General features: G+C 42.5%; 2 protein-coding genes across 7 annotated transcripts in view; one reads left to right on the top strand and one right to left on the bottom strand.

Moving 5' to 3' along the window:
• The window catches only part of LOC121036276 (protein ADP-ribosylarginine hydrolase), a 46,007-nt gene extending 35,857 nt beyond the window's left edge, over positions 1-10,150 (bottom strand). Inside the window, exons 1-5 of one of the 6 annotated variants that reach the window (XM_040484588.1) lie at positions 9,834-10,141; positions 9,098-9,197; positions 7,603-7,928; positions 6,181-6,541; positions 2,916-4,762 (exon numbers count right to left, since the gene is read on the bottom strand). In XM_040484588.1, coding sequence (XP_040340522.1) covers positions 4,348-4,762; positions 6,181-6,541; positions 7,603-7,915 — 1,089 coding nt within the window. In that variant the 5' untranslated portion in view covers positions 7,916-7,928; positions 9,098-9,197; positions 9,834-10,141 and the 3' untranslated portion in view covers positions 2,916-4,347. Of the gene's footprint in view, positions 1-2,915; positions 4,763-6,180; positions 6,542-7,602; positions 7,929-9,097; positions 9,198-9,833 lie in introns of those variants that run through there. The other 5 variants (XM_040484584.1, XM_040484587.1, XM_040484583.1 and 2 more) reach the window with 5 other exon arrangements.
• A 112-nt stretch (positions 10,151-10,262) lies between these two features.
• The window catches only part of CD80 (CD80 molecule), a 43,703-nt gene continuing 35,692 nt past the window's right edge, over positions 10,263-18,273 (top strand). The window contains exons 1-2 of the mRNA XM_040484591.1: positions 10,263-10,459; positions 16,132-16,247. The gene's annotated coding sequence lies outside the window, so the exon portion shown is untranslated. The remainder of the gene's footprint in view (positions 10,460-16,131; positions 16,248-18,273) is intronic.

Here is an 18,273-nt window from a genome sequence, read left to right as displayed (position 1 = left end):
CACACACACACACACACACACACACACACACACACACACACACACACTGGCACCTGGCATTCACAGTAGGAGCAAAGGTAGACACCCTGAGCCAGATGCAGGTGGTGGGCAGAGGTGGTGAGGGGAGTGTGTAATTGTTCTCTGGTTGCTTCTCTTTTCTCAGAGAAATAGCAAGCAAGGTTGCCAGTTGAGAGTAAAGTTTGAAGAGGAGATTTTGAGGTTTGAGAAGAAAGAGTATGAAAGTCTGAACTCTTTTTGAAGTGCGCCTGTGATGAAGACAGATTGTCTCAAACAAACATAGCAGGATCTCTAAAGTCTTTCTCTGCTGTCTCCAGTTGTGGCTGAAGTCCTACCTGGGGAATAACAAATGCTCAGTCCTCGCCCTCCTACCCCTCTCCCCCACCTCTTCCACTGTATTCTAAAGGGACTGGGAGGACTTGGAAAGACAAATCCCAGTAGGATATAGGAGAAGGTAACAGAACTGCTGTTATCAGACCTCTCTTCCCCACCTCCCCTCCACTGGAAGCCAGTGATTTGAATGGAAAATAGAGAGTCAAGTTCTGTGGGGGTTCTCTCTTACCTTCTTGAAAGAGGAGGGGAGGTGGTGCTCTTTCTTACCCTCCACAACCAGTGAGAGCCTACCAGTTGAGATTGAAGGTGACCATATCAAGGGGGCATGGGTATCTATTTCCAAGTTGGATCTCTCAAGGCCTATTTAAGAGGGATGGGTGAAATGTAAGACAGCAACAGGTGGGAAGCCTGCACTCCCACTGCTGGACAGGAGCAGGAAGGACGAGTTTCCCTTGGGCTGAGGGGACTCCTCAGAAGACAGCTGTCTTGAGCCTTTCCTACCAGTGCTCCACCAATGATAATGGTCTCAGGGCAACATCTGAGAGGAGCAAGGAGCCTCAGAAGAGACAGGGGAAGAATGTCCCCTTTTCTCCTCCAAGTCCCTTGGGCCCAGGGCTGATGGAGGTGGGGAGCATGGAGGGCATGACATGGAAGTTTTAGAATTGATTAAACTGGGCTGGGATTCCCACTTCTGGGTATAAATCTAAAGGAAATGAAAACAGGGTCCCAAAGGGTCTGCACTCCCGTGTCACTGCAGCATTATCCACGATAGCCAAGATATGAAAACAACCTAATTGTCCATCAACAGAAGAATGGATAAAGAAGATGGAGTATATGCATACACACAATGGGATATCATTCAACCATGAGAAAGAAGGAAATCCAGCCATTTGTGATAACAGGGATGGGCTTCATTTACAGCATTATGCTAAGCCAAACAGAGAAGACAAATACTGCATGGTATCACTTATATGTGGAATCTTTAATAAAGGTCAAACTCCTAGAAACAGAGTAGGAAAGTGGTTGCCAGAGGCTGGGAGGTGGGGAAATAGAGAGAGGTTGGTAAAAAGGTACAAACTTTCAGCTGTAAGATGAAGCAGGTCTGAAGATATGAGGTGAAACATGGTGACTACGGTGGATAACACTGTATAGTATACTTGAAATTTTCTAAGAAAGTAGACCTTAAATGTTCTCACCACCCACTCCACCCCCAAATATAAATATGTGCAATGATAGGTGTGTTAATTAACTAGATGGGAGGAATCCTTTCACAATATAAATGTGTATCAAATCACCACGATGTACACTTTAAATATCTTACAATCTTTTATGTCAATTATGCCTCAATAAAGTTGAAATTAAAAAAAAATACTGGACTGGTTTTGTTTTTTTTAAGCTTATTTATTTATTTTGAGAGAGAGAGAGAGAGCGAGCGAGCACTGGGGAGGGGCAGAGAGAGGGAGAGAGAGACTCCCAAGCAGGCTCCACGCTGTCAGCTCACAAACTGTGAGATCATGAACTAAGCCAAAATCATGAGCTAGAAGCTTAACTGATTAAGCCACCCAGGCACCCCTGGACTGGGTTTTTAATACACTCCCCACCCCCACCCTCACCAAAGGACCCAAAACAATGTGATATTCTAAGGGACAGGAAAAGCAGCTTCCACACAGTACTGTGAAGGCAGTAGTTGGAGAAAAATAAAATCATGTTTGCTTCTTACTAAATTCAGATGACTTACCAAACTAGCTACAGAGGTAAAACAGGTCATGACTCAGATTCCACTTGTTAAAATGCTCTTCTGCTCTTTTCTATACTGTAAGATTTAAGCAGGTCTACTGTTTGGCCAGTGCTAATAGAACTCTAGTGTTCTGTCTATTCTAGGCTCCTAACTACTGGAAAAAGACACTTCAGAACAACCAGGAGAAATGTTTCCTCTTGTCTTACATCTGCAGAAAGGCACACACTATTCTGTGCTATAAAGTCAGTTCTTACCAACTGGGAAACTGAAAGCAGTCATGAGGGTCACCTTAATATTCTGCTCAGGAATCTTGTATAAATGTTGTATGTCTTGTATAAATCTTGTATGTGTTTTCTATTATTCTAAAACTGTGCTCAGAATATTTATACAAAGGAGTCTTTTAAGACATCTGAATTTAAGACGTATGACAGTGTTCTGTGAATTGTAGCCCAGCATGCTTGAACGTCTGCAACTCCAATTGCCTGTCTTACCAAAGAACCTGTTTTTGCTTTTGTAATATATAAAACGTGTTTGTTTTCTGAAATATATAAATACGTGTGAGAGTTTTTTGAGACAGAAAATGAACTTAGGAATTTCCTTCTCCCTTTACGTATAAAAGAATAATAAATTCCATGCCCTTGCTTGAGTCCTGCTTCAAATACAGAGCTGTGTAGGTCAGCACATGTGCATGGTTAAAGCATCAGACTCTCTGTCTCTCACAGTGCATCACAGGTCACTCTGGGCAACCGTGAAGTAGCAGGTGTCTGAACAGATGTGTCTGAAACAGATGTGGAACCGCATGTTGAAAGCATTCACATCAACACAATTTGATGAACCTATTTATTGAATGTCTCTCATGGGCCAGCAGACAGGCCACAAAGAGAATAAGATAATTCCTCACAAGGAACCTGAGTTTGTCCTCAGAAGACACCCAATCACCACTCAACAGGACCAGTGTGGTGACAAGCCTGGAGACAAGGCTGTGGGTATATGAGAAGAAAGCGGCCAAGTGCCCGAATAATCACAGCAAGTTTCACCCAGAAGGTTCTACCTGAGCTGGGGCTTGAAGGATGAGTAAGCATCTACCAGGTGGAAAAGGAGAGGGAAGAGCATTAAGAAATGGAGAAAGGGGGTGAGTATTCATTGGAACATGATTAGAAGTTCAGCATGACTGATTTGTAAAGATAACTCTGGAGGGCAAGGAGGAAGGCAAGACTGGAATTAAGGGACCAAACAGGAGGTAATTAACAACATTCATTTAATATATACTGATCAAGTACCTCCCATGTTCCCAGGCACTTTGCTAGGTTGTGTCTAGAGGAAAATAAAGACAAGCCAAGAGAAAACAACAAAACTGGCAATTCGTTAAGTGTCATGGCCAGCAAAGTACAGAGTACAGCTTGGAGCAGCATCTCCCCAGACTTGAGTACCCTGGACTGCAGAAATCCAACTGAAAAATACTGGTGCAAGAAAGTAAAAGAGTAACAGCTGTGAAGGACATTTAGGAGGCAGACCATCTGGCAGATGCTATTGGGACCCCACATACCTCCTTCACTCTTCCCATGCACTGTACAGCTTGCCATTGCAAGCACCTCTGAGTCTTTGCCCGAAGACATTTGTGTCTGGCTTGCACAAAAGACAGGCCAAGAAGTACCAGGGAGTTAGCGTCCCTAGGAGTGGTCCTCAACCAATGCCAAATGGAAGGTGACGGATGGACACCCCAGGTTTGCTTGCCCCTTGGGTGGGACAACTCTTGAGGAGTGCCTTACAGAGAACCCAGATGGACTAGTCCCAACTGGCCAGAGTGCTGACCTGCACATCGCACCTTGTGCTGGCTTCCCTCCCCTCTCCTCCCTGTCTCACTTCCCATTTTCCTACCAGGGCTTCCTGGAATCACCTCCCAAATAAACTACTTGTTATTGAATCTTTGTCTCAAAGTCCACTTTTGGAGAACTCAACCTGAAACACACAGAAAAAACTTAGTGAAAGATTAGATGATGAAAATGAAGACTCAAATATGGGGCCATGAGACTTCTAGCTTGGGGAGATACTGACTTCTATCAACTGAGATAAAGGACAGAAAGAGGGACAGAGTCAGGGGGGACAGGATGAATTTGGAAAGACAAGCTTCAGGTGCTCAAGGGACATGTTACCTCAAAATTCCTGGAGTACAAGGTTAAAACTCTTGACTTTGGAAAAAATGAAAAGAAACTGGACTACGTAAGAGGAGAAACCACGAGAAATGATGTCACATCTCTCTAAAGGGTAACTACAGTATCTTCCTTTGACCCAAGAGAATACAAAGCCCTGGCTGTCTTTTCCAGCCGGTTTCTGTATTCTAGTTTCTCATAGTTGGAGGAACTCACTCCTTTAAAACCATACATAACTCCCCACCAGCAGCCAGCAATAGCAGCTGTAGAATCACTGTCTCCACCATGGAAAAAGGCTCGATGGGCAAGCTCCTTCCAGGAGTCTCCTGCAGCCAGGATGGCATCATAAGCAATCATGGGGGCATCGTGTCCACTGCTGCCACCCCAGCCAGAGTAGCTCACGGAGGTATAGAACTGATCCCTCTCCTTCACATCAAAGGGCTTGGGGAAGGTAGGGGCTGATTTGCCATCCAAAATCCCTCTAAGTTTTAGGTATTTTTCCCATTGGTCTTGGAAGTAGGACCTGTAGGAAGGAAAAATTCTACAGTCAATTGAAAAAATAAATTTGAAAACCATAAGGAAAGGTAGCAGATAAATGTATGAATAGAGAAAATTCCAAGATGACTTCAACTTCTTGTACTAATATCAAAATTGTATTAAATAATCAAAATGAGGAATGCCTGGGTGGCTCAGTCAATTAAGGGTCTGACTCTTGGTTTTGGCTCAGGTCATGATCTCATGGTTCCGTGAGTTCAGGCTCCACACTGGGTTCTGCACTAATGGTGTAGAGCCTGCTTGGGATTCTCTCTTTCCCTCTCTCTCTCTCAAAAGAAATAAACTTTTTAAGAAATGCTTTAAAAAATCAAAGGAGGGGCACTTGGATGGCTCAGTCAGTTGAGCCTTGATTTTGGCTCAGGTCATAATCTCATGGTTTGTGAGATTGAGTCCCACATCAAGATTCTCTCTCCTCTCTCTCCACTCCCCCCACTCACTCTCTCTTTCTCTCTCTCTCTTGGTCTCAAAATACATAAATATACATTTTAAAAAAATAAAAATGAGCTCTAAGTGGCATTCATTCAATAAATTTTTGCCAAGGATTAATATAAACAAGGCATTGATAGCTGTTGCTGAATAAAGAAGATATATAGCAAGGTAAAGGTGAGAAATAAAGGTCTATTTTTCCTGAATTGAGAATAATGTCAAATGTCACCTTTCAAGGGTGGAACTTATTTATTTTACTTTATTTTCTTAAGAAATCTTGTATATATTTAAAGTATACAACATGATGATTTAATATACTGATACACAGTGAAAAGATTACTATAGTCAAGCTAATTAACACATCATTTCCTTACATACTTCTATTGTGTTGTTGTTTTTTTTTAAGATAGAACTTTGGAACATCATGACCATTAAGTGATTTCAGCAGAAAGTTTCTGGATATTTTTATTCTAAGAAAGGTGATGTGACATGAACTCACAAAAAAGGGAAATTGTGGCTTACCCCTTATTAATTACCTGGTGAAAAAAGCCTATCTCTTGGGCACTCTAACCAAAGATTTCAAAATATTGCATGTCAAGACAACACTGAATAAACAAGTTCCAGGAAATAAGCAGGGAAGTTCATAGCAGTATAGGATAGCCAAAAAACTATAGACAGGTGGAATACAAAATAGGATCCCTATACAACAGGGAAGCACCACAGGTGTAACTACTCATTGAGGTCTTCACCTGGCTACTTGGTGGCAACCACTGCTGGCACTGAACTTGAAATCCTTAGCAGGTGGGCTGGAGTTGGGGGTGCTGAACCCAGCAGACAGCAAAACTAGATGGTGAGAACCACGATGGTGCTTTGATCTATGAATTCTAGGCACACGTGTGCATGCCTGTGCACACACAGATGCAATCACTTTCTAGCAGGTGCGGGCGCCTACCAACTCACCAGTGTTGAAGATTCTTCTCCAAAAAGTAGCCTGATTGGATAATGTACTTTTTAGCTTCTGGTAGCACCTCCATCATTTCTTTTCCCCACTGCCTGGGAGGCTTGTTGTTCACAGCATAGGCTGTAAAAAGAGCAGAAACAAGAGCTCCCAGGTAGCCTGTAGGGTGGTGATGGGTCATTCTGCCACTCTCGATGCTCACCTGGATCAGCGTGTCCAGCTGTCCGTGGTGGGGGAACCGGAGACCGATGCACATAGCACGCATGGCAGCCCCACAGCCGCCCTCGTGCTTGTTAAAGGGAATCCTCCAGCCATTGGCCTTGTCTGGCTCCAGTAGCATGGCATTCTGCACTGACGCACCCCCTGAGAAGAGTTAGGTAGAGCAGAGGGTCAGTGTAACCAAAGCAAAGGCCCTGGCAGGAAGACAGAACCAAGATCAGTCTCTAAGTTTCTTTGATGGAAAGGGAAAGCCAAAAAAGTATGATGATGAACGCTCCCAAACTCCAAACCCCAAGCCAACACTGTTCCCTACTCTCCGTTCAACCCTTAGTATGATTATTAGGAAAGAATCAGATTCATATAGAGAGTCTTGGGAGTCTTTATCAGTTATTATTGAGACATCACAATAACTCAAAAAGGTCGGTTTAACATATTATTCTCTTGTTTAAATTAATAAGCAAAGGGATCGCCTAGGTGGCTCAGTCGGTTAAGCATCTAATTCTTGATTTCAGCTCAGGCCATGATCTCACGGTTCGTTACATTGAGCCCTGTGTCGGGCTCTGCTCTGCCAGCATGGAGCCTACTTGGGATTCTCTCTCTCTCTCTCTCTCTCTCTCTCTCTCTCTCTCTCTGCTCCTCCCCAGCTTGCACATGTACATGTGCTCTCTTTCTCTCTCTCTCAAAATAAATTAATATTTTAAAAAAATGAATAAATAAGCTGAGGCTCAGAGCTTGATTAGGAACCTTGCTCAAAATCACATAACCAGCTAATCAGTGGCCCCATCAAAACCATCAGACTCCAAGCCCAAGCCTTTAAAGAACCCAATGAGAACCTGAGGATTAGAGATCCTGAATGTCAGAAAGAGGCTGTGGATTCTAGAGTGAGGAGCACCAGGCCTCGGAAAAGGAGCAATGGGCCCAGAGCAACAATGAGCCTTTGGATGCCCTATGTGTTTTGTAACCCTTTTTTTCTTTTTAAACTTAATATATCTTTCCATATCAGTAAATATTTATCTGCATTATTTTAAAAGGCTGTGAATGTGTCACTACAGATAAATAAATTAAAGAACATCTGGGTTGTTTCTATCTTTGTCACAACTACAAAATATAACTGTCTCGATGTTTACATCTCAATCAACATTTTAAATGACTGCTTTGGGGCTGCTTTATTCTCCACCGCCAGGACCTCCAGTGGTTGCACTCACCTGGTGCTCGGCCATCCATGTCTCCCATGCAGTCTTGGTAATGCTTAGCAAGCAGGGAATACAGGTGAGCCAAATCCAAGATTTTCCCAGCTTCCACAAGAGCTTCTGCTGTGGCCAGGTGCATTACTGTGTCATCGCTGACTCTCCACCTCTCCACATCTATGGTGTCTAACCCACCAAGCTGGGCCAGCTGCTGGTGAATCTTTTCTCCATCCCGAAGAAACTCCCACTTCCCATTGAAGTACCCTAAGGCATCTCCAGCTGCGCTCAGCACCATGGCAGCCACATACCTCTCCATCAGTCCCTCACACATGATGAGGTGGTGTCTGGGGGAATATTAAGATATACAGAGGATGAGGAAAAAGAATTGGAAAAAATAATGGGCCCCTCTACATTGTATTGAGCACTTACTAATTGTAGGCATTGTATTAAGTGCATCTCATGTAATAGAACTGCTCTATGAGGAATGTATTAGACCCATTTTATACGTGAGTAAATTGAGGATCATCAAGATAACACAGTATCAGAAACGTTATGTGCCTTGTCTTAGGTCACAAAGCTAATAGGTGGCAGGACTGGGATTCCAGCTTAGGTCCATCTGACTCCACAGCCAACAATTTTAACTGATTCCATCTTTGCCTCTCTTTGAGTGGCAAGCCCATTAAATTCTGCAAGTCGAACCAAGCTTGTCATTTTCTTTTTAGTTGGGATTTGGCCTTGGAAGTGCATCCCTCCTTTATTAAATAATGGTACTTTCCACTGGCATCACAATGCACAGTTTGCAAAGCACCTGCATATTCTCTACCTCAGTAGTAGGCAGGGATTAGTGTATATATTCCACAGATAAGAAAACTGAGGCTCAGAGATGGTAAATTGACACAACCAGTGAATGGAGGCACTGAGACCCGAATCTTCTGGTTCCAGGCCACTCTGCCTCAACACAGATCTACTTACCTTGGGCAACCTTTTTGTGCCTCAGCCTCCACATCTCTAAAATGGTGACAAAAATAGTAACCACCTCACCAGTTTATTGTGAGAAGTAAATAGATTTTTGTAAAGCACCTACAACAGTGTTTACCACATAGTAAGCACCATTTTTATTACTCGTATGCAACCAGGGGAAAAGATTTTTCTGTTATTCAACTAGAATACTTTCTCCCCACCACGTTCCTTTCAACAGCAATATTTTAATTTTGTCTTCCTGCTAAATGATTTGACTTAAACAGTCTTGGGATCTCAGATTCCCTCCATGGATCTAATCCCTGGTGAAGTGCTGGTTTCCCTGTAGTTGCATTTCCAATTTCTGGTTGTATCGTATTGCCTGCAGCATTCATGTTCAAAGCCCTTCACCATCTGCCCCCTACTCTATCCACCTACTTTACTCGCATAGGCCAGGCACTTTTAAACGTGCCTAGCTGCAGTTGGGCTTGCTAACTTCCCCCTCAGTTCAAGCTCTTTCCTGGAACCCACCACGCCCTTCCTCCCCTCCACTTACCTAAAACCTTTTACTCAGGGTTATGTTCAAGTCCTAGGACTTCCAGGAGTCCCCTTTCAGTTGCACTGCTGTGGGCCAGGGAATGCAGGCTGGCAAGCACCTGGAGAAGAGTAAATAATGAAGATGGGTTGAGCATACCAAAACCGAGTTACGGATCTTGCTGAGTTTCTCGACTCACAAAGGGTATTTATAAAATGTTATTTACATATTTTATTATTTATAAACGATGCCTAGGAACTGGAGTTCAGGCTCCTGGATCTGGCTCTGCCAAGAATCAGGTGCATCACTCTGGACAAACCACCCACTCTGGACCTCAACTTTCCCATCAGTAAATAGGAGAGTGGAGGGTCCCATCTTGTGCTGAGACCTTCAGAGACTAAGCTTAGTTGGCTTTTGAGGACCAAATTTGAATGCCGGGTATGCTCTCAGCTTCTTTTCTGCAATTCCTTCTAGCTCCACCCGAATGTGTGTTTTTTGTGAATGTGTGTTTTTGTGCGTTGCAAGCTGGGGGGCGGGGGGATCGATGACCATCTCTTTCCTTGGAAATGTTAACATGTACATGTACATGTTAACATTTACATGTCACACTCCTGCTTTCAGAACACAGTTATTCCTTAAACTCTTCTGCCATTTACATTCTTCGCCCCCAAACTATAAATTCGAATAAATTCAAAACTACGGTCTGTGCACATCTTCTTCCTGGCAGTCTTCCCCTTTTTGATTTCGTTTTATTTACTTTGGTGGGGAGGAGGGTGGGAAACGCCCAGGCAGGGGGGCGGGGTGGGCACCTGCTCACCGCCGGAAAGGCGAGCGCTCTTGGAACGCTGGGCTGGACTTGCGGGTCCTCGTCCCCGAGGACGAGTTGGAGGACCCAGGGCAGGCAGGCCCGGGCACTGCCAGGAGGAGGGCGCCGGCTGAGGTGCTGGAGGACGGCGGGGAGGAGTACCTGATCGCCGAGTACTGAAACGCGCGCGGGACCAGGGAGGGGCCGAGCGCCGAGAGTTCAGGGTGCGCGGAGGGCCTGGCTGCATCCGGTGTGTGGTGACTCACGGCCCACCCCGAGCGGAGCGCCCAGCTCAAGGGCGGAGCCGCGCAGCCGCGCTAGGGAACCGCGCGCAGGTTCAACAGACCGTGGACAACCGCTCCTCGCCTTCCCGGCAGCGCTGTGGTCTTCTGCGCCCGAACAGGGGCAACGGGACCTGCGTCACTGGCTACCTGGGCTGGGGACAGGGCTGGGTAGAGCCTGGCATTTCGGAATGTCAGGGCTCAGGGAGCCAGACTCTCAATCCGAGTGTCCATAACTCACCTGTAGCCCCTTAATGACGCTTCGGCCTTTCCTCTGACCAGCTCTTCTGGGTTCTGGTGAGCCAGTGTGTGACCAAGTACTGGGGAAAGGGTACGGAGTGCAAGGCTTTTGTCGGGGTTCTGAGCCCATCCCATAAAACAGGAAAATAATAGCATCTACTTCTTATAGTGGTTGTAAGGATTAATTTTATTTTTATATTTTTTATAATTTTTTAGATTTTTTTTTTTTTTTTTTTGTGAAAGCGCAACAGGGGGAAGGGCAGACAGAAAGGGGACAGCGGATCCCAAGCAGTCTCTGAGCAGTGAGCTGTGGGGTTTGAACTCATGAACCCAACTGTGAGATCATGACCTGAGCCAAAGTCAGATAGATGCTCAAGGTACTGAGCTACGCAGGTGCCCCAGGATTAAGTTAATGTAAATCCATCATTTATTTGGTAGCAGTTTAGAAGTTTTGAATCCTGATAGTAAATAAAAGCAAAGAAAAACTAACAGTATTTTTGTTTGAATAAATTAATGCCACTTTTGAAAAGAATTAGAATCACCATATGTATGAAGTCTATACACCAAAATTTTAATTTGCTATGTCTTTAATTTTCTATGCTATATCTTTCTGGCTATAACTACCCAGACTAAGTCTGAGAGTTTTTGTTTTTGTTTTCAACTGAGATACAATTTACATGTAGTGAAATGCACTTATTTGGTGTGCTGTTCAATGAGTTTATATTTATAACCATAATCAAGATACAAAATATTTTCATTACTCCAGAGAGTCCCCTTGTGCCCTTTTCCAGTCAAACCGCCACCTCTACCTCCACCGTTAGCCAAAGTGACTTTTTGATCCTTTACAAAAATCAACTCACTCAACCTCTGAAGATGTAGTCAGAGAAAGTTTCCTAGTGAGGGACATTTTTAATAAGCATCCCTATCAAACTCATAACTATTTCAGTTTAAGATGTCTGTTCATAAATATTCTGCATATTACACAGTGCTCTTTCCGTAAAAATCCATGAAAAAGTGTGTCTTTGGCTTGAATATAAATAATAACTGGTGGTGTTCTTAGCCATTAGTTTCCTTTTACTTTATGATGCCTGTGGACCTTGCTATCACTTAGATAGACTACTGACTCATTCATGCTACTGAATGGCTGCAGGTGGAGGTTTGTGCAGGACCTCTGAGGCATAGTGTTGTCATCCTTCACCACCCTGTTGTTACCAATCCCCATACTTTATTAGCTCCATCCCTGCTGAAATGGCATTTTTTTTTTTTTTTTTTTACTGTGGTTGATTTATGTAGTGCCTTCTTTAGCATCCCAGTGCATTAGGCCAGCTAGTATCTGTGCCTTACTTGGGAAGAACAACCAATACTGAAACCTCTTCTTCCTTTTTTAAAAAACCTTTTATTTAAATCTAAGTTAGTTAGCATATAATGTAGTAATGGTTTCAGGAGGAGAATTTAGTGATTCATCACTGACGTATAACACCCAGTACTCATCCTAACAATTGCCCTTCTTAATACCTGTCACCCATTTAGCCCACCACCCCACCCAACACCCCTCCAGCAATCCTCAGTTTGTTCTCTGTAAGAGTCTTTTAAGGTTTGCCTTCCTGTTTTTTATTTTATTTTTCCTTTCCTTATCCTATATTCATCTATTTTGTCTCTTAAATTCCACATATGAGTGAGATCATACGGTATTTATCTTTCTCTGACTGACTTATTTCGCTTAGCATAATACACTCTAGTTCCATTCACATTGTTGCAAATGGCAAGATTTCATTCTTTTTGATCACCAAGTAATATTCCACTGTGTGTGTGTATGTATATATATATACACATGTGTATAGACATGTGTAGGTATCTATCTATAGATAGATAGATAGATACCACATCTTCTTTATCCATTTGTCATTCGATGGACTTTTGGGCACTTTCCATAATTTGGCTGTTGTTGATAGTGCTGCTATAAACATTGCCCCTTTGAATCAGCATTTTTATATCCTTTGGATAAATACCTAGCAGTGCAATTGCTGGGTCTTAGGGTAGCTCTATTTTTAATTTTTTGAGGAGCCTCCATACTGTTTTCCAGAGTGGTTGTACTAGTTTGCATTCCCACCAGCAGTGCAAAAGGGTTCCCCTTTGTCCACATCCTTGCCAACATCTGTTGTGTCCTTGGTTGTTAATTTTAGCCATTCTGACAGGTGTGAGATTGTATCTTACTGTGCCCTGATGATGAGTGATGTTGAGCATATTTTCATGTGAAACGTTTTCCTTTTGACAAACCTTAAAGGCTGATCTAGATGACCTAAAATTTCCTGGAGGTTATGCCCTATTACAATAGGTAGATGACTTGCTTCTCTGATCCTTGCTCAAGCCTCTTCACAGGTGGACAGCATCCATTTGTTAAAGCTTTTGGCCTTAAAGGGACATAAAGTCTCCAAGAAGAAATTGTCGTTTGTTCAAACTCAGGTTTGATATATAGGGCACCTGATTTTGGAATAAGGACTACATTTAGATCCAAATAGGCTTCATGTCATCTTGAACTTAACCAAAAACCAAAAACCAAATACCAACAATGAGATTTTTGGAGCTAGTTAGCGACTGACTGTAGAAATTGTCCAGACTTCTCTCTTGTGGCCCATCCCTATAAGTTTTACTAAAATCTATAAACCTGACCGTATTATTTAAGAAGACTAAGATGACTTAAAGTCTTAGGAAAGCTTAATAAATCCCTCTTCCCTTGGACATCCCAATTATCAACTTCTCTTCTATGTTAAAAGGAAGGGAATGCTCTTATGGTACTCACCCAAAAACATGGGGCCCACTGTTGACCCAAACAGTATTATAGCCAACAGCTAGACCCTATGGTACAAGGGTACCTCTCCTTGTCTCAGCCATTTCTGCCACAGTCCTTTCAGTCAAGGCCACTGAAGAAATAATCATGAGATTCCTCCCCTACAACTATTCTTGTACTCCACATGGTAGAAGCTTTCTAAATTCTCACCATACTCAACACCTTTCATCTAGTCACCTTGCCTCCTGTAAAATCTTTTTGCTAACCACTTCTCCCAAGATTCTTCCTCACCGTAATAACCTTAACCCTGCTATTTCATCTCCCTTCTTCCACTGACGAAACCTGTCACGACTGCTTAATACCGACAAATTGCCTTCTGACCCCCACGGTGAGCTACAAGAAACTGCTCTGAATAATGCTAACCTTTCACGGTTTACTGATGCTTCTTTTTAAAAGGTGAAAATGATACACATTGTGCTAGCTATACAACTGCAACTCCTTTTGAAGTTATTTGGGTAGCACCATTGCCTTTGGCTACTTCAGCCCAGCAGGCCGAATTGTACTCTAACTGAGGCCTACATTTAGCCAAGGGCAAACTGCAAATATTTATACTGACAGTAGATTTGCCTTTGGAGTGGCTCATGACTTTGGACTGCTACAGAAACAGTGAGGCTTATTATGTGCCATACAATTATTAGATGCTATACTTTTACTAGCTGCTTTCACTGTCATTCAGGTCCCTGGGCATTCCAAACCACCTTGCTGATGTTTCCACCAAGAACACTGCTCTAGGGGCTCCTGAGTGTCAGTTGGTTAAGCGTCTGACTTTGGCTCAGGTCATGATCTTGCAGTTTGTGAGCTCAAGCCCCACATTACGTGCTCTGCTGTCAGCACAGAGCCTGCTTCAGATCCTCTGTCTCCCTCTCTGACTCTCTCCCACTCACACACTCTCTGTCTCTCAAAAATAAACATTAAATACATACATACATACATACATACATACATAAAAGAACACTGCTCTCAAAAGAATCAACAACCAAGCCTCTGTCATGGTCCAAAAGGATGTTCCCCCAATGATAATCTAGAAAAAATGGCTAGAGAGGCTCAACAATTGTCCCCAGAAATGCAAAAACAAAATTAGAAATCTAATAACTTTTGGTTCAATAAAAAGTTTGGTTTGGCCCAAATAGAAACCGAGTCCTACCAGAGGCCTTAAAATTCCCATTTCTGACTACTGTACATGCTTTGAATCATTGGTCCACTGATAAAATTATAACTTTTATGAACCCATACTGGTGGGAAAATACCTATAGAGCTGCAAAAAGTGCTTATTTTGCTTGCTCCACCTGCCCCAGATACAACCTAGAGAAATACAAAATACAGCTGCTGCTGGAAACTTTAAATTCCCCAATGGGCCATTCGAGGTTTGGCAAATGGATGCCATTCAGCTTTTTCCACCTCAGGGATAAAATTATGTTTTAGTCATGGTTTGTATGTTTTCTCACTGGACATATGTTTTCTCTCCTTTTAGGCAAGTTACTGCCCCTTCTGTGGCTAAAATCCTATTAGAAAAGATTATGTCTAGCTGGGGAACCCCCCTCGAACTGCATAGTGACTGGGTAACTCACTTCATTGGTCAAGTGCATCAGAAGGTCTGTGCTACTTGGACACTTGTACAACACTTTGTGCTTACCACCCTCAATCCTCACATCTAGTTAAATGTACCAATAGCATCATTAAGACTCAGTTGGCAAAAATTGTAGAGACTCCTCAAAAACCCTGTGGCCAAAGGCAATGCCATCAGTCCTTCTAAGTCTTAGGTCCACACCTTCCGGAACTCATACACTTGCACCCTTTTTGATAATCACAGGGCACCCAATGCACCTGGCTCCTGTGTCCTTTGATATACAGCTGATTAAAGGAAGATCTACGTCAATAGTATAAAGACCTAATTGCTTTTGTTGAAAATAACCATGCTTTAGTAGAACCATCTTTCCATAGTACACTCCCAGGAGGTGAATACCTCAAGCATTACTCCTTATAACCCAGAGGTTTTTTCTCTTGGAAAAGACAGACTAGACTCTCTTCAACTTCATTGCAACAACCCCTAGCAGGGGCTGTTTACAAACCCCAATTCTGCCAAACTCTAGGGAATAACCCTTGGATCCATGTGTCACATCTAAAGAACACACCAAACCCCAACTGGGCCTGCACATCAACTGGTGACCTGAAAGTAAAGATTTCCAGGAGTTGAAGCAGATGGCAGCTGAAGGAGACAGCTTTTCTAAGATAACCAGCCAAGGCCTATAAACCTTCTTTCCCTTGCTCATTTTCACCCTTTCTTCAATCTCTCTTTCATTGTATGCATTTGCCAATCCCATGTAAAAGGGGGAAACTGCTCCAATTGTTAGATTTGCCATCAGAAAACACACTATAGCAGTGACTCCTTAGTTCAACCTGTAATGAATTTTGCTGAAATCCCAGATGCCACTGTATGCCCAATTGTTCCACAGGTCCCTTTTATAAAGTTAGAATACTAAATCCATATACCCGTGTTCCTTACCTCAATTTAACCCAACCTGCAGTGGGAGAATGAGATCCATTAAAAAAATATATAAAAGATACTGCACAGCATTCAGCATAAATCAGACTATTTGTAGGCTTGCTTTCAAACCCATGTATTAGGGTGGTCTTTCAATATGTAATAATAACACTTTCAATATGTAATAATAATGGTAACACTCCATTACCAACCAAAGGGTCCATAAATACTAATACTTGTGAGAGAGCCCTATGTACTCCACTTGGCTACTCCTCATATGAGGAGGTTTTGGCAATGGCCCCTATAGTTGGGCAGCTCACTGTCATGATGGCTGGAGGATCAAAGGACAATATGCTCTTCCTGTATTTACTGTTCTGTTTTCGCTTCATAACAAACCAGAAGCCTACCACTGGTCTACCCCACTAAGCCTCCACAGCCATCTTAAACAGGAATTTCCAGAAGGCATTCAGGACTTTGGGTTTGCTGGAGGAAAAGACTTTCTCCCTTGGACCAGAGTAAGTACCAATGAACACATGACCAGAAATCTGTCCCTGATATTGGGAGAGTTAACCAACCATAGCCAAGACAATAGGGGCCCAAACACAGTCACATGACTCGCTGCCTAAAGTAGTTTTGGATAATTGAATGGCCCTCAATCATCTACGCGCTGAACAAGGAAGGGTTTGAATAGGCAAGACCACCTGTTGCACATGGCTAAATTCTTCTAGGGAAGTAGATGTCCAACTGCATAAAACTAGGGAATAAGCACATTGGCTATAATAAATTTCATGTAATGATCCATGGTCCTTTGGCTTCTGGTTACCTTCAGGTTGGGGTTCCCAGTTTAGAGCCATCTCACAAACTGGATTTGTCACATTGCTTTTAATTCTGTTTTGTATAATCATTTTTAAGCTTTGTACCCGTTACCTGTCAAACCTTTGTAGAAGCAACATACCAAATAGGGTGATGCTACTCACCCTCAACTCAACAATTCAAGATGATCTCCAATGGTTATTTATGACCCTGATAAGATATAAACTTTAGATGGGAAATGCCTGAGAGTTCTTCCCCCTACCCTTCCTTGTTACTCAAATGTGACCTCAATGTTTTCTCCAACCTGTGCACTTTCCCTCTGACATGGGACATGACAACCAGGAAAGGCCCTTCCCGGTACCAAGGGACAAAATCACTAAATGCAGAAAAACTGACTCTTGATCAGTGATGCTTTCAAGGAAATGTCTTGAACAAAAGGGGGAAATGTGAAGATGAATAAAAGAAAGCCTCATTCAAAATGGAGTCAGGCCACCCTGAAGAGGAAAGCTCATATGCATATACCATGCATTACAGTTTATTTTATATACAGCTTCCTTTACTACCCCAACTAGAGGGATGAAGATTTTCTTCTTGCCCAGCAACAACCCAGCCAGTGAGAAACTGCCACATCTCAACCATTGAGAAGTAGCCACAACCCTGAACTCTGGCTCTCCTCTAATAAACTTTCATTCAAAACCACCCTCCCAACTTCTCCATTCCTCTATAAAAGCAAGCCCCTCTCATTTGTTCTCTGGATCTTGACTATGTTTTACCAGAGTTTGCATGTCCCAAATTGCAATTCCGCTATTCCTGCATAAGCTCATTTTGCTGGTAAAATAACTGGCTATTTTATTTTTAAGGTTGACAACACCTACTGACATTTTTTCTTCTTGGTCAAACATTGGAAAATGTTTCTCATCAAGGACATCAAGGACATGGTCAGGAAAACCAAAAGAACAATCTGTCAGTTGGCTCCAAATAACTGCAATAACCATTACACTCTTCTATACCCCCCTAACATTCCCCATACTCACCAGGCTTAAATAATAAAGACACTTATTATCTTACATAACAAAATGTCTACACATATCTAGATTATCTTTATATATATCTATATAGATATATATATCTATATATATATATCTATATATCTATATAGATATATATATCTATATATATATCAGAAATCCCCAGGGTTAATTATTTGTTATCAAGTATCCAGTTCCTTTCATCTCTCTGCCCCACTAGTCTCACTGTGTTAGCTTTGTCCCCAAGCTGACATCTCTGACAGATATAAAGTCCAATTACAATAACAGACAATGTCCAATGGGAAAAGACAGTATGTCTTCTTTTAAGGATGAAGAAACTGTTAAGAAAGCCTCCTCCTGTGCTCCCCTCCAAGACTAAACCAATCACTGTTAGATTATGAGGGTTTTTTTGATCAAGGATAAAACATCTTCCCTGAGAGATGGATACTTATACAAAAATCAAGATTTTGTTCATAAAGGAAAGAGTGAATGCTAATCTGCCAAGAACTAATATTTATCTGGCATTTTACTAGTGCTAGACATTAGTGTAGATACTGGAAAGACAGAGACATTGAAGATTTAGTTCCCCACCCCCAGTTTTATTGAGGAAGACATATTGCAAGTATCTTCATTAGTCACCAATTCAGTATTATTTGCCATTTTGAGGCTTTTGCTGAGAAACAAACTTGAGGGACTCAAA

Source organism: Herpailurus yagouaroundi, unplaced genomic scaffold, assembly GCF_014898765.1.
Source record: "Herpailurus yagouaroundi ecotype Mexico unplaced genomic scaffold, PumYag 162, whole genome shotgun sequence".
Lineage (NCBI taxonomy): Eukaryota > Metazoa > Chordata > Mammalia > Carnivora > Felidae > Herpailurus > Herpailurus yagouaroundi.
Note: the sequence above shows the minus strand (reverse complement) of the source record. Positions and strands in the feature narration are given on the sequence as shown.